General features: G+C 40.3%; 1 protein-coding gene across 1 annotated transcript in view; it reads left to right on the top strand.

Moving 5' to 3' along the window:
* Positions 1-17266, top strand: part of SLC39A5 (solute carrier family 39 member 5) — a 63851-nt gene that overhangs the window by 4767 nt on the left and 41818 nt on the right. The window contains exons 2-4 of the mRNA XM_040422153.1: positions 7417-7713; positions 14077-14228; positions 14392-14590. Of these exons, the coding sequence (XP_040278087.1) occupies positions 7417-7713; positions 14077-14228; positions 14392-14590 (648 nt within the window). The remainder of the gene's footprint in view (positions 1-7416; positions 7714-14076; positions 14229-14391; positions 14591-17266) is intronic.

The following is a 17266-nucleotide window of genomic DNA, read 5'->3' as shown; positions in this document are numbered from 1 at the left end:
AGTCAATTTTGAAAGTTAGATTAAAGTATGTGTCATGTCATATATTTGTTTCCACTGTGTGCTGGAAGCTGGGAAAGGACTGATTGGAGTCTATGGGCCTGGCTGCCAGGAGGTTGGCTCATCCTCTCCACAAACATAAAGCCATGGCATATTGATGTGATATGCTATCACTACACAAGATTGGAATACCCATTTAACCCCTTCGTAACCAGCTTAGGCCCCCTGCACACAACTTTTTCCCTGTTTACTGGCCGTTTTTTGCGGTCCGTATACGGAACCATTCATTTCCATGGTTCCACAAAGAAAACGGAATGTACTCCGTATGCATTCCGTATTTCCGTTCCGTTTAAAGATAGAACATGTCCTATTATTGCCCGCAAATCACGTTCCATTCAAGTCTGCATCCGTATGTCTTCCGTTTTCGTTCCGTTTTTTGCGGAACCATCTATTGAAAATGGTATGCCCAGCCCTATTTTATCTATGTAATTACTGTATACTGTATATGCCATACGGAAAAACGGAACAGAAACACAACGGAAACAAAAAACTGAACAACAGATCCGTGAAAAACGGACCGCAAAACACTGAAAAAGCCATACGGTCGTGTGCAGGAAGCCTTACTTTGAGTCTTAATGATTAAGCTTTTTTTTTTTTGTCAAATACCATGAGCCACAGCTTTTTATTTTATCGACATACCCATGTAACAAGGTTTTGGGGTTTATTTGTGGGACGTATTTTTTATGCCACCATTTGTCGTATAACTTGTTATTTTTTGTGGAGAAATGAAAAAAACCCAGCAATTCTAACTTTTTATGCATTTCAAATTTACGCCGTTCACTGTGAAGTATAGATAACATGATAACTTTATTCTTTGGGTCAGTACAATTACAGTAGTACCAAATTTATATATATATACTTTTTCCTTTACTACTTTTGCATGTTTTTTTTTTTGCAGGACAACTTTTAGCTTTCATTAGCACATTTTTACATGCTCACACGATCACTTTTTATTACATTTTTTTGAGTTAAGAAGAACAAAAAAAAGCAATTCTGTCATAGGTCTGTTCCCCCCCCCCCCCCCACCTTGCAGGATAAAGAACATAAGGCTACATGCACACAAATGTATTTTGTTTCCGTGTCCATTTATTTTTTTTTGCGGATAGAATGTGGACCCATTCATTTCAATAACCCATTCATTTTAAAAACCCACGCATCCGTAGCCCTGCAAAAAAAAAAATAGAGCGTGTCCTATTCTTGTCCGTTTAGCAGACAAGGATAGGCATTGTTAAAATGGATCCGCAAAAAAAAACAAAAACTGATGCAATATGGATGCCAAAAGGACGTCATCTGTATTTTTTGCGGATCAGTGTTTTGCGGACCACAAAGCACATATGGTCATGTGAATGTAGCCTAAGGGCTCATGGACACGAACGTATTTTCTTTCCGTGTCCGTTCTAGGTTTTTTTGCGGACAGTATGCGGAACCATTCATTTCAATGGGTCCGCAAAAAAAAACTGAAGTTAGTCCGTGTGCATTCCGTTTCCGTATTTCCATTCCGCAAAAAAATAGAACATGTCCTATTATTGTCCGCATCACTGACAAGGATAGGACTGTTCTATTAGGGGCCAGCTGTTCCGTTCCGCAAAATATAGAATGCACACGGACGTCATCCGTATTTTTTGCGGATCCGTTTTTGGGGACCGCAAAATACATACAGTCGTGTTCATGAGTCCTAAGGCTAAGTTCACATCACCATTTGGCTTTCCATTCTTCTGATTCAGAAGAACAGAAAAAAAAAACCTAAATGATCCATTAGTTTGAGCCTCAGTTATGCTCAGTAAGCACTTAAAATAACTGATCCAACTTTTTTTGAGAATCAGTTTGCGTCACTTCCGTCAGAGATCAGTTATTTTTGACGGTGGAGAAAAAATGCTGCATGCAGGACTCATGCAAATTGATCATAACTGAGCTTATAATAATGGATCCGTTTTTGTTTCTTTTTTTTTGTGTTCTTCTGACGGATCAGAAGAATGGAAAGCTAAATGGTGATGTGATTAATTTGGATTGTTACTGATGCAATTATGTGTGGGGGGTTTTCCCCATAATAAAGTATTGTGTAAGGGAATTTTTATTTATATATTACTGTTGCAAATATTGATATTAATTAGGTCCAGCTTCCACCCTCCCCCTCCCGCCCCTATGGTGATTCTTGTATATATGTGTGTTTCTTGTCTGCTAGGGTCTTTGAAGTTGCTAGTCACACCTCAAGCAACCAGATAAGACATCTGTAGACATTCCTCTGCCCACAATGACTTCAGAGGGGGGAGGGGAAGGTACAGAAAGAAATAGTTGAAAAGGTATGAAGAACCAGGACTGGGTGTCATTTCTTGGTGCTCACATAACTAGTGAAGATTTGTCCTGGTTTTCCGCCTTCCTCGGCACCAAATCCTATGCCTATAGGTTGCTTCCTTTTATTTTAAGAAATTGTTGTACATTTTATTACTGTATGTCTTTTGGTTATACCTTTTTTGTTTGTTTGTGTGTGACGCGGATTCTTTGATGCTTTTCAAGGTTGTATACACTGCCACACATTTATATTCATGTTATATATATATATATGTGACTCTTTAAACTCCCTTTAAGGCCTCTTTCAGACAAGCAAGCTTTCCATCTGGATGCAATGCATGTAGTGAACGCATAGCATCCGGACTGAATCCTGAACCCATTCATTTCAATGGGTCTGTGCACGGGCAGCATTTTTCACGCCTCATTAAAATCACAGAATGTTCTATATTGTGTGTTTTTCACGCACCTCTGGCTTCATAGAAGTGAGTGGGGCTTCTATGTAAAACGGGATGCTATTCATTTTTTACTGGTGGTTGCTAGGAGATGATGAGTGTTATCCTTCAGTTTTTCTTCACACTCTTGAAAAACGCATGCAATCTGGATTTTAAAACCTGCTGAAAGACTGTGATTACCCAATGAACGAGCATTTGCTTGTTCATCAGGTAATCGGCGGCAGTTTTATACAGGCAGATCATCGCTAACGAGCGTTTCTGCGCGAATGCTTGTTAGCGATGATCGGCTCGACAATCGCCTGGTGTAACAGAGGCTTAACTAAAGACTACTTGTAAGAGTGTGAGCTCTTGAAACAAACCTTAGTGGTGGCAGTGTTGAGGTATTAGGGGAATATTAATCATTTAGATCCAGCTACACCCACTCATCACGTGACGCCAGTGACAACTACTTGAAATTGTTTTGTATACATTTTTTATAATTATACAAAGATAGGGATATAAAAATGATAGATCTGAAGCCTTCCTTAGGATCCTAGCTGTAATGCCAATACATAGGTATCACGTGATCACCTTACACTATACACACATATACGGTAAGTCTTTGCATGCAGCTCATCTGGTCTATAGAGGACGGGGCCATACCCTATCTCATCCTAGAGCTCTGCATCAGCTTTTTAAGGTATGGTAGAAGTAGCGCATTGAATGTCTGACCGCTCCGAGCTGAGATCTCAAATGCGCCGAATACAGCCGCGCACGGCGCATGCGCGAGAACTCGTCCGCTGCGTCACACGGAGGAGGACATGGGCGGGCTGGAGGGACGCGCTGGGCGGTGGCTGTGTATGAAGGTAGACGGAGCCTCTAGGTGCTAATGACGCCCACATAGCACCTAGAGGCTCATTAGCATATTTATAAAAGTTAGTTTTTTAGCAAAACCGCTGCCCCACAAGCGATTATAGTAGGATGGTTGGCCAGAGCAGACACTAGCAGATCGCTAGAGTCTGAGAGCTAATTATGTCATACCAAGTGATAGAAACCCTTTAAAGAGGACCTGTCAACCACCCCTGACACGTCTTGCATCCCTGTTACAAAATCTATTCTGGAGCATGTATTCTTATGACTATTTTGTGCCATTCCTTTACTTTCCTGTTATGAATGAATTACAAGCAGTTTGCAGTAAAGGTCCAATCGGTGCTGCCAGTGTCACACTGTGCAGGTACATATGGAGGGGGGGGGGGGTGCAAGTAATTGCTAAAACAAACATGTCAGGAGAGGTTAAGTGCACAGTCATAGCAAAACTGCCATTGCAGAAACCGCCTGAAATGGGATCGTTTTAGCAGCAGCCTCGCTGTTGGGATCACATGCAGTAGATCTTGTAGATCATTGACATTGTATGCTGTTATATAATCAATCAGCTGCGTCTAAGACTAGCAGAATATTGTCATGTGTTAATAGGGGCATAGACCCATAGCACAGGGATGTAATATTACCATTATTAAGCTTTGGTGCAGCCTCATCTAGAATATGCAGTTCAGTTTTGGGCACCAGTAAGAATGCCCTGGAGCTGGGAGAAGTGCAAAGAAGAGCTACTAACTGATAAGGGGCATAGAGGGTGTTAAGTCTGTTTTAGACTGGCATATTATCTGCCAGATCATCGTTAGCAAGCGTTTGTATGAATGCTCATTAGACATGATATGGCAGTGTAATACTGCCACCGATTACCTGATTCTCGTTTATCGAGCAATTGGAATCTTTCAACAAGTTTGAAAATCCTTTGCCGGCAGCAGATCATGCTGTCTACTCACAGTCTGTTACTGGCAAACAACTAGTCAGTATGGGGGCGAGCGATGGCATAACGATCGCTCCTTCGCATACTCTGGAGGAGATCGCTGCATGTAATATCTGTGTTCCCCTCCTCTAAGGGGCTGGCGATTGCTGGGAAGGAACACTTCCCTCCTGACAATCGCCTGAAGGACAGCCTTTAGTTATGAGGGAAGATTAAAAGAATTACATTTGTTTAGTCTTGAGAAGAGACGTCTAAGGGGGGAAATGATTAAATGTGGTGAAAAACTGTTCCATGTTAAGTGCCCTGGAGAATAAAAAGTTCAGTCTCAAGACTTGACAAGGCTTCTTCATCATAAGAGCTATGAATCCTTGGAATAGCCTACCTCAGGACCTCAGCAGGAACAGTGGCCAGTTTTAAAAAAAGGCTTAGATGAATTCTTAAAATTAACATTAATGCTTATGAAGATGGGTAGAATTATGGCTTCTCACTCCTCTTCCTTTAATTCACATCCCATCCCCTGGTTGAACTTCGTCCTTTTTCAACCGTACTATGTAACTGTATGCAAATCAGTTAACACCGCAGGATTTCTCCGCAGCATGTGGATGAGATTTCAAAAATTCCATCCACTTTACTTGTACTGCAAATGGTGCAGATGTTGTGCACAAAATTAAGCAGGAGAGAATCCGCAGCAATTGTCATGTATGAACTTAGAGGACCTGTCACCAAAAATGCTATTAAATCTGACAGCACCATGTTATATAGCAGGAGGAGCTGAGAAGATTGATATATAGTTTTTTTGTAGGAAAAGAATCAGTAAAACCTGTAATTTATACATTTATATCTTTGCTTTTTTCACTTCATGTGAATACCTGTCGGTACAGGAGAGAGGGGTTAGCAGTGATTGATAGCATTGTGTGTGTATATAATGTGCATACAAAGGTAGCTGTCAGTCACTCATTACCCCTCCCTCCTGCACGTTAGGTATTCACAGGGCTGCAGATATAAATTTTAAAATTGCAAGTTTTACTGAATCTTAGCTATATATCAATCTGCTCAACTCTCCCTAATCTATAACATGGTGCTGTCCGATAGCGTAGCATTTTTTGGTGTCAGGTCCTAAATACTATTTGGTTTTGGTCCGGCATTGTGCTCCTTTAAGTTTAGTCATATGGTAATATGTTCTCTTTATGTGCCCATAAACTCAAGGATCGTTTATAAAATAGAGAACTTTTATCCTGTGTCTGTAATAAAAATAGATGGTAGAAGATAAATGTCATGTCTTTGAAGCTGATCATTTTGTGCATGTTATTCTTTGAGTAATTATCATTTTTCTGCACTTCGTAGTAAATTCTGCTAATGCCTTTTCATATTACTATTATGAACTATAGACATGTATATTACTTATACATTATGGCATTCATTTTTGGCTAACCAGTCTATCCATAATTTTTTTTACTGATTTTGGCACCACCAACTCCTCTCCCCCCCCCCCCAAAATAAAAATAAAAATAAAATATATAAATATATATATATATATCAATAAAACAATATTAAATATATAAAAACATAAATACATAATCAATAAAACAAACTGAACTTGGCATCCTTAGTGAGTGTCTTGAACCCACAAATCATAGCTTTTCTGTCTATAATTGGAATCACTGTAGTTTCTCCAAGACTCACATTATATTTGTGAGTCTGATGTTTTATATACAGCTGAAACTCGAAAAATTTGAATATCGTGCAAAGTTCATTTTTTTCAGTAATGCAAATTAAAAGGTGAAACTAACATATGACATAGACTCATTACATGCAAAGCGAGATATTTCAAGCCTTTATTTGCTATAATTTGGATGATTATGGCTTACAGCTTATGAAACCCCAAAGTCACAATTTTGAGGTCCCCTTTGCTCAGAGGGTATGGATTAATTAGCTGACTAGAGTGTGACACTTTGAACCTTTTCACAAAATTCAAATTTTAAGCTGCATTAATGCAATTCCTTTTAAGTTGCATTACTGAAATAAATGGACTTTTGCACGATATTCTAATTTTTCGAGTTTCACCTGTATTCCTAAAGTGTTTTTTGGGAAGGAAGGGGTTGGGAGTTTAAACAAATAAGGCAATTGAGCAATTCCTGGACATGTTAAGATAGGAAACATCTGCCCCAAAGTCCCCTTAGCATTGGCATGTATCTTGATTAGATGCTTTATAGATGTGAGTTTAGTTGCTCTGCATCCATTTGGTCAAGACGTTATAGTAAGGCTTATTGCACACGACCGTATGGCTTTTTCAGTGTTTTGCGGTCCGTTTTTCACAGATCCGTTGTTCCGTTTTTTGTTTCCGTTGTGTTTCCGTTTCTGTTCCGTTTTTGTTCCGTTTTTCCGTTCCGTTTTTCCGTATGGCATATACAGTATACAGTAATTACATAGATAAAATTGGGCTGGGCATAACATTTTCAATAGATGGTTCAGCAAAAAACGGAACGGAAACGGAAGACATACGGATGCATTTCCGTATGTGTTCCGTTTTTTTGCGGACCCATTGACTTGAATGGAGCCACGGACTGTGATTTGCGGGCAATAATAGGACATGTTCTATGTTAAAACGGAACGGAAAAACGGAAATAGGGAAACGGAATGCATACGGAGTACATTCCGTTTTTTTTTGCGGACCCATTGAAATGAATGGTTCCGTTTACGGACAGTATACGGAACGCAAAAAACGTCCAGTAAACGGGAAAAAAAAACGTCCGTGTGCAATAGGCCTAATAGTGATGTTTAGAGCGGAGCCTTGTCTGTATTTTCTTCCAGATTAACATGTTTGTATCGTAACAGATGCTGCTCCATAAAGCCTGGCTCCTGCTATTCAGCCTGGGCGTTTCGTGTCCTGTATTTGCACGCCTAGAGAAAGATAATATTGAAAATGTCACTTTAAGTGGAAACCAACCGAGAGACAAGACTGCACGGGTCAGAAGAACTGAATTTAAGCAGAATGGGTCTTATTTGGAAGAGGCTGAGGAAGAACAAGAATATTATCTTCAGCAGCTGTTTCATCTGTATGGCGAGAATGATACGTTATCTTATGAAGGACTCAATTTACTGCTGAAAAACCTGGGGCTTGGTGAAGTGCAGGTGAATGGTTAAATGATGGTTTAGGCCAGATTCACACAGGGTGTATATGATGTTAATTTTCTGTGATGTGTTTAAGGATAGGGGTAACAATTTGTGTCTTACTGCAGACATGGATGACAGGGGAGGGTTCTGCTGCAGCCAGTTACCTTACAGCCACACATAAGACAGTAAGGAGGAGGAGGGGGTGCTTGATCTACTGGAAAACAGAATATTTCTTTACATATTTCTCAGGGCTCCTGTACACGAACATTCTTTTTTGTTGTTGTTCCGTATACGGACTGTATATGGAACCATTCATTTCAAAGGATCCGCAAAAAAACGTATGCCTTCCGTTTCCGTATTTTCGTTCAAACATAGAACATGTCCTATTATTGCCTGCAAATAACGATCCGTGGCTCCATTCAAGTCAATGGGTCCGCAAAAAAAACGGAATGAATATGGAATGCGTCCGTATGTCTTCCGTATCCGTTCCGTTTTTGCGGAACTATCTATTGAAAATTTTATGCCCAGCCCAATTTTTTTATGTACTTACTGTTTAAACATTATTGTATGTTTCCGTTTGCGATCCGTAAAAAACGGATCACAAACGGAAACCAAATTAAAAAAACGGAACCGCAAAACGGAACAGAAGCGGAAACACTACTGAAACAAAAAGCGGAAAAACGGATCTCAAAATACTGAAAAAGCCATACGGTCGTGTGCAGGAGGCCTTAAAGAGGACCTTTCATCGGTCCAAACATTGTGAACTAAGTATCATGACATATACAGCGGCGCCCAGGGATCTCACTGCACTTACTATTATCCCTGGGCGCCGCTCCGTTCTCCCGTTATGTCCTCCGGTATGTTCGGGGACTTGGTTATAGTAGGCGGAGACTTAGGGGACTTGGTTATAGTAGGCGGAGTCTGCCCTTGTTCTGCTGGGCGTCTCCTTCTCCTAGGCTGTAGCGCTGGCCAATCGCAGAGCAGAGCTCACAGCCTGGGAGGTTTTTTCTCCCAGGCTGTGAGCTCTGCGATTGGCCAGGCTGTAGCAGCCTAGGAGAAGGAGACGCCCGCAGAACAAGGCCAGACTCCGCCTACTATAACCAAGTCCCCGAACATACCGGAGGACATAACGGGAGACGGAGCGGCGCCCAGGTATAATAGTAAGTGCAGCGAGATCCCTGGGCGCCGCTGTATATGTCATGATACTTAGTTCACAATGTCAGGATCGGTGAAAGGTCCTCTTTAAGTGCAACATATGACATAATAGGGTAAAGGGAAAGATTAAGAAAGGAATTGCTGAAATATATTTTCATTTGTGTGTGATTTGTCTGTATTTAGTGTTCTTTGAAAGTACCACACCAGTAAGATGTTACATGTGAATGTATTTGAATTTTTGGATACCCAATTAAATACTAAACTTGGCAAATGGCAGGTTTTTGGGGGCTTATAGTAGACAAAGCCAAGAGTGTACCCTAAGTAGAATAATATAAAAGGAAGCTTTCTGCATCTCATATGATCTTGATCCTTTAGCTTACAGGGGTTGTCCCATCTGAATATTTTGCGCCATATCAATTGATATGATATTGAATTAAAAAAAATTTCCCTTTCTGTTACCCATTTTATGACTCCACAATGCTTATCACTACATTGATCCCTGCCCCCTCTACTCTACATCACCTCTCGGCCCTCATCTATCACCGGCAGAGCTGTCAGACGAGGTACAGTGTTCCCCGCCCACTTTGCCCTGAACACTGCTGGATTGGGGTTTTGCCAAGCGGAGAGGTGGGGAGCTCCCCATTTAATCTGATCAGAGCGGCGCACGTGTCACAGCCAAACCACAGCCGGACGCGTGATCTCACAACACCATGTGAGACCGCTCTGCTGTATCTTATCTGAACCTTCTTACTGTTATTCCCCCTGGCGGCGGTCACACACCATCAGTTGTGACCGCACCAGGCTTTTACTGTCTTTCCATGTCCGGCTGGACACTTTTACCAGAGACCCTGTACCATCAGTGGGGCCTTCTCTTTTACTGCCCTACTCTCTTTCTCACAAACTCCCGACGCTCCTTATGAGACAGACTATGTTGTCGAAACGCGTATAACAGGGAGAGACGATATAGACTGGGAGTTTATATGCAACTCGTTAACAATTACAGGGTACAGGAAACATAATAGCTATTTGTGACATAGAAGGTTTTTACAGCAATCCAAATCAACAGCTCACGTTCCTATTTCGGCTGCACGGAAAAGGGGAGGGATCCCCACACAAAATCCAATTAAAATAATTCCCAGCTGCCTTGTTTGCTTCAATCTTGTATCTTTATTTATCAAACAACAGTCCTCTAACGGCCATTAGAGGACTGTTGTTTGATAAATAAAGATACAAGATTGAAGCAAACAAGGCAGCTGGGAATTTTTTTAATTGGATAGTAGGTTTTTAGTGATGATTGATTAATTTCAACATCCACTCTTTTTCACTGGCTTTGATCCATCAACATTATACATTGTATCTAAAGGCTCATGACCAGTGACTTTCAGAAGATATACTAGTAACAATTCCCTCTGACAAACCCACATATGCTGTGGGGTATCTGCTCTGATACAGGGATTGCTACAGTCGTTTTTTTTTTGCCTCTCCAGACTGCAGTGACAAATTTATTTAGGGGTGCCATATTTGCTAATAAACCCTGGTCATCTGTGGTCTGGTAATCTCCAGGGTGGGCGTGAGACCAGGGATTGTGGTGTCATCTACCCTACCTCACCCTAAACCCAGGGATTTCTTTGGGGTTGTGTCTTAACATTTTGGGCAAGCGCCCTTCTTTTTTTCCCCAGTATTTTACTAATATCTTTAATAAAGGTGTTATTATTTTGTTTTAGTATCCTTTCCAGGCAGTGAATTGCATATCAATTGATATGCCACAAATATGACATAGATGTGGGTCCCACCTCTGAGGCCGGCTCCTAACACTCCCCCTCCCATCCCAAGTGAAAAAGAGTGCACTGTGCATATGGTGGGTCCTCTACATTTTTGGGACTTCTGAAAATAGTCAAGCGAGTGTGCTTAGATATCTTGGGAAGTCCCAAAGCAGTGAATTGAAAGCAAGCTGCGCAAATGCAGCCACCTCTCCATTCCCCACTACGGAACTGCTGAAAATGGCTGAGTGCTTGGCTATGTTTGAAGTTCCCATAATGGTGAATGAAGGGTGGCTACACATCTGCGGCTGCTCTCTTCACTTTGAGGGCCCATTTCTGGAGATAGGTAACTGCAACTTTTAGGGCATATCCTGTTGATATGCCATAAATGTTGAGATTGGACAACCCCTTTCACTACTTCTCATTGCAACTGACAAGTCATGCCCTAATAGACTGTGACACTTTTTTGCAATAACTTGACCATGTTCCTCCTCTGACAGCATTGCAGCTCCTCTATTTATCAGTCTAGAATGTAATGGTATATACTTGAGCAACAATTGGCAATTATTTTTTTGTCCTTGTGTATGTTTTAAGTGTATTTTTTTAGTTTTTATTAGATTGAAGTAATGCTTAAAGGGGTTGTCTGACAGTTTTTAAATTTCTCATGGGAGCAAATGGAAGGAAGAAAGAAAGCAAAAGCTTAACTCACCTGCTAAACTTCTTTCCTTCCAGCACTGCGGGTTTGATTCTTGGGGCATCTAGTTCCCATCAGACCAGAAGTGAACATTAAAGCACCCGACTCAGCAGTCATGTGCCACTCATGCACATGTGATCTCTGAGGCCAATGATGGGCTGAGCGTCCAAGTCATAAAATGGCAAAATAAGCATTTGAGCAATAATAAGTCAGAATAACTGGACTTGTATTTTATCTTGAAGACATTTCGTTAGTCAGACTGGCTTTCTCAGTTAGAATGGCTTCTACGAGAATGTGGCCATATTAAATGCCGGTGACTCGTGCTTCAGTCATGAAGGTAATGGATTGCATTTGCATGCTTGAAGCCATTAGGTATGGTTAAACTGTCTCAGGAGAGGTGTTAGAGTGACATTGTAAGTAGCAGACAAAGTCAATCGGATGACTAGAGAAACGCCTTCAACAGTCCAGTTGCTCTGACTTATTACTACTGATAAACCGTGACCTGGATGAATGAAAACCTAAACAGATATATAGCAAAAGAAGCAATACTTAAGATTTTTCTCCCCTGATACTCCCAGGACAGTGACACCACGTTCATTGGTCACACGGCCTAGCTGGCACAGATCAGTGCTAGACAATGGGGCTGAGCTGCAATACCAGGCACAGCCGCTATCCGATGGACGGCACTGTGCTTGGCAAGCTATGAGCACAGCGGCCTCCTCAAACAACTGAAGGGTGAGGGTTCCAGGTGTTGGACTCCCGCCGATCTGATATTGATGACCTATCCTGAGAATAGGTCAGTATCAGAATCTCAGAAAAATGCATTTTTTTCTTTTTTTATAAGTACAGTGGATATTCAAAGTCTACACACCCCTGTTAAAATGTCAGGTTTCTGTGATGTAAAAAAATGAGACAAAGATAAATCATTTCAGAACTTTTTCCACCTGTAATGTGACCTATAAACTGTACAACTCAATTGAAAAACAAACTGAAATCTTTTAGGTAGAGGGAAGAAAAAATATAAAAATAAAATAATATTGTTGCATAGGTGTGCACACCCTTAAACTAATACTTTGTTGAAGCACCTTTTGATTTTATTACAGCACTCAGTCTTTTTGGGTATGAGTCGATCAGCATGGCACATTTTGACTTGGCAAGATTTGCCCACTCTTCTTTGCAAAAACACTCCAAATCTGTCAGATTGCAAGGGCATCTCCTGTGCACAGCCCTCTTCAGATCACCACACAGATTTTCAATCAGATTCAGGTCTGGGCTCTGGCTGGGCCATTCCAAAACTTTAATCTTCTTCTAGTGAAGCCATTCCTTTGTTGATTTGGATGTATGCTTTGGGTCGTTGTCATGCTCAAAGATGAAGTTCCTCTTCATGTTCAGCTTTCTAGCAGGAGCCTGAAGGTTTTGTGCCAATATTGACTGGTATTTGGACTGTTGATAATTCCCTTTAGCTTAACTAAGGCTCCAGTTCCAGCTGGAGAAAAACAGCCCCAAAGCATGATGCTGCCACCACCATGCTTCACTGTGGGTATGGTGTTCTTTTAGTGATGTGCTGTGTTGTTTTTGTGCCAAACATATCTGGTTTCATCAGACCATAACACCTTTTGGGAGACTTCAGATGTGTTTTTGCAAAATGTAGCCTGGCTTGGATGTTTTTCTTCGTAAGAAAAGACTTTTGTCTTGCCACTCTACCCCATAGCCCAGACATATGAAGAATACGGGAGATTGTTGTCACATGTACCACACAGCCAGTACTTGCCAGATATTCTTGCAGCTCCTTTAATGTTGCTGTAGGCCTCTTGGTAGCCTCCCAGACCAGTTTTCTTCTCTTCTTTTCATCAATTTTGGAGGGACGTCCAGTTCTTGGTAATGTCACTGTTATGCCATATTTTCTCCACTTGATGATGACTGTCTTCACTGTGTTCCATGGTATATCTAATGCCTTGGAAATTCTTTTGCACCCTTCTCCTGACTGATACCTTCTAACATTAAGATCCCTCTGATGCTTTGGAAGCTCTCTGTGGACCATGGCTTTTGCTGTGGGATAAAACTAAGAAAATGTCAGGAAAGACCAACTAGAGCAGCTGAACTTTATTTGGGGTTAATCAGAGGCACTTTAAATTATGGCAGGTGTATGCTGACTCCTATTTAACATGGTTTTGAATGTGATTGCTTAATTCTGAACACAGCTACATCCTCAGTTATAAAAGGGTGTGCACACTTATGCAACCACATTATTTTTTTATATTTTTTTTTCTTCCCTCCACCTAAAAGATTTCAGTTTGTCTTTCAATTGAGTGGTACAGTGTATAGGTCACATTAAAGGTGGAAAACAGTTCTGAAATTATATTTCTTTGTCTCATTTTTATATCCACTGTATGTCTGTTCCCCTTAGAATTAAAAAAAGAACGATAATCTCTCTAAGTTTTATTAGAGGTACTATCGCCAAGCTTAGTTTCTTTGTGCTTTCATTTCTCCCTATTTGCCCGCAGCCTGGCTTGTTTGACAGCATAATATTTATATGTACACCTGGCTTTAAGCCTTTCAGTTTATTAAAATACAGGGAAATCTTGTTTTTCTTGCGGTGTTCTATTGAGTGTGTTAAAATGACAAGAATGAGGCCATACAGGTTTTTGATCTTTTCCTTCAGAGAGAATAAAAAAGGTAAACTCGGTTTTTACTGACTGAGACTAAAATGAAGTGTGAAGATAAACTAATAGAAACCAATGAACCATTTCTGCTTTCATTCCATACCCCTAGGTTATACAGATACAGCACGGGGAACTGGGACATGATCCAGTCTCTCATCTGGATATCATTGATGTTCAAGAAAACAAACACAGCCATGTGCACTCCACCAGGGAACATCTCTCTGTCCTCTCAAGCCCTGAGGAAACCAAGCTTAATAACAGGTTTGTCTTACATCACTCAGTAACACTTATTCATCAAGGAAATCCAAAAACTGGAACAGCCAGCACCGGTTGAATGCGATAATCGTATTTTAGGGAATTTCCTGTGGACTGTTATAATAAACACAATTATTTTTTATTTTTTTGCGCTTCTCTCGGAGGATAGTCCAAATGACAGCTTAGATAGATCACCAAAGACCAGCGGACCACATCCAGTCACAAGAGAGCCAGAATCTAGAAAAAGCACAGCGCATAACGGGAAAAAAGTAAACGTGAACCTCCTGCAAACACAGTGGCAACCCACGGACATCCTGCAACACTTGCTAAAACTCCACCATACCGAGAACGCCCATCAGCATGAAGACGTAAGTCTGTTGTCTGTTTTGCAAGAATCCTATAACACTTCTAAAATACCACAGCTCCTAAAATTTGTGTTTATAGGAACCAAGCTGGAAAAAAAAAAAAGGGAATTTTCAGGGACAGGTTAAGGTAGTACTTTTTGGTAGGGGTCTCCAGCCCACGTCTTATGATCTCTTATCACAACCTCATGTAGAAGAGATGGCAGCACATACATGTGGTCCTCTTCCTTGAAGTTTATGGTAGTTATAGAGACAGCCAGGCGACACTTCAGTGGGGAGAGTCACATGCATGTCTACCAACCTGTACACCTCTTCTTTGCTAAATAGGACAACCAGCTTATACAGAAAGAGGACACATGGTAGCCTGTAGCTAGAATTGGCCTGCAACCTACAACATGGCGGGGAGCCCAAGGATTCATTGTAACCACTGAACAATCAGTTCTCCTGATCCGCATGCAGCCTACGAGGCCATTTTGTGTGGCCCCCAGCCATCTAGTCAGACATGCTCTTCTATGTCTGGTGACGGCTCACATGTATGTTCTCTTCATCGTAGTTTATTGGACTAGTGAAAACCAGGCTGTTTCAGCCAATTGTAGATAGAACAAAGTCCAGCTCTCAAGTGGTAAAGTTGCTCTGACCTGCTCTGCACGGATCCGGGCTGTGTACACACCCAACGTAGATGCAGCAAAAAAGTCCAAATGCATCCAGCGAGTGAAATCAATGATTCTTTATTTCTTCATTTAATAAAATGTACAAACAAGTACTCCTGCATAAAATCAACGCGTTTCAACCATAAGACAGGTCTTCTTCATGGATTCATAGTATAAAGCATTCAGATACAGGCATGTAACTGCTTTTTAAGCAAAAAGGGAGGAATGAAATCAATTGAAAATGTTAAGGAACGCCCGCAGTGCAGGTGTAGGGTAAAATGTAGATAATATTAACTCTTGATGTACATGCCTGTGGATGAAGACTGACTTGCACTAAAAAATATATATGAGTAAATAATATAATGACACGACTTACAATGGAATGAGAAACAATCATATATTAACCCCTTAGGGATCGGGCTCATTTTCACCTTAAAGACCAGGCCATTTTTTGCAAATCTGACCAGTGTCACTTTATGTGGTGATAACGTTAAAACGCTTTGACTTATCCAGGCTATTCTGAGATAGTTTTTTCGTCACATATTGTACTTCATGACACTGGTAAAATGGAGTAAAAAAATTTCATTTTTATTTATAAAAAAATACCAAATTTACCCCAATTTTGGAAAAATTTGCAAATTTCCAAGTTTCAATTTCTCTACTTCTATAATACATAGTAATACCTACAAAAATAGTTATTACTTTACATTCCCCATATGTCTACTTCATGTTTGGATCATTTTGGGAATGACATTTTATTTTTTGGGGATGTTGCAAGGCTTAGAGGTTTAGAAGCAAATCTTGAAATTTTTCAGAAATTTTCAAAAACCCACTTTTTAAGGACAAGTTCAGGTCTGAAGTCACTTTGTGAGGCTTACATAATAGAAACCACCCAAAAATGACACCATTCTAGAAACTACACTGCTCAAGGTATTCAAAACTGATTTTACAAACTTTGTTAACCCTTTAGGTTTTCCACAAGAATTAATGGAAAATATAGATAAAATTTCAAAATTTCACTTTTTTTGCAGATTTTTCATTTTAATAATTTTTTTCCAGTTACAAAGCTAGGGTTAACAGCCAAACAAAACTGAATATTTATGGCTCTGATTCTGTAGTTTACAGAAACACCCCATATGTGGTCGTAAACCGCTGTACGGGCACACGGCAGGGCGCAGAAGGAAAGGAATGCCATACGGTTTTTGGAAGGCAGATTTTGCTGGACTGGTTTTTTGACACCATGTCCCATTTGAAGCCCCCCTGATGCACCCCTAGAGTAGAAACTCCAAAAAAGTGACCCCACTTTAGAAACTACGGGATAGGGTGGCAGTTTTGTTGGTACTATTTTAGGGTACATATGATTTTTGGTTGCTCCATATTACACTTTTTGTGAGGCAAGGTAACAAGAAATAGCTGTTTTGGCACCGTTTTTATTTTTTGTTATTTACAACATTCATCTGACAGGTTAGATCATGTAGTATTTTTATAGAGCAGGTTGTCACGGACGCGACAATACCAAATATGACAACTTTTTTGGTTGTTTGTTTCAGTTTTACATAACAAAGCATTATTTTTTTTAATGATTCTTTAGTGTCTCCACATTCTGAAAGCCATAGTTTTATTTATTTTTTGGGCGACTGTCTTGTGTAAAGGCTAATTTTTTTCGGGATGAGATGACGGTTTGAGTGGCACTATTTTGGGGTGCATATGACTGTTTGATCGCTTGCTATTACACTTTTTGTGATGTAAGGTGACAAAAAATGGCTTTTTTTACACCGTTTTTTTTTTTTTTTTGCGGTATTCACCTGAGGGGTTAGGTCATGTAATATTTTTATAGAGCAGGTTATTATGGATGCAGTGATACCTAATATGTATACTTTTTTTTTATTTATGTAAGTTTTACACAATGATTTCATTTTTAAAACAAAAAAATATCATGTTTTAGTGTCTCCATAGTCTGAGAGACATAGTTTTTTCAGTTTTTGGGCGATTATCTTGGGTATGGTATGATTTTTGCGGGATGAGATGACGG

This window comes from Bufo bufo, chromosome 3 (assembly GCF_905171765.1).
Source record: "Bufo bufo chromosome 3, aBufBuf1.1, whole genome shotgun sequence".
In the NCBI taxonomy this organism is placed as follows: domain Eukaryota; kingdom Metazoa; phylum Chordata; class Amphibia; order Anura; family Bufonidae; genus Bufo; species Bufo bufo.
The sequence above is the reverse complement of the archived record's forward strand: the minus strand, read 5'-3'. Positions and strand labels throughout refer to the sequence as shown.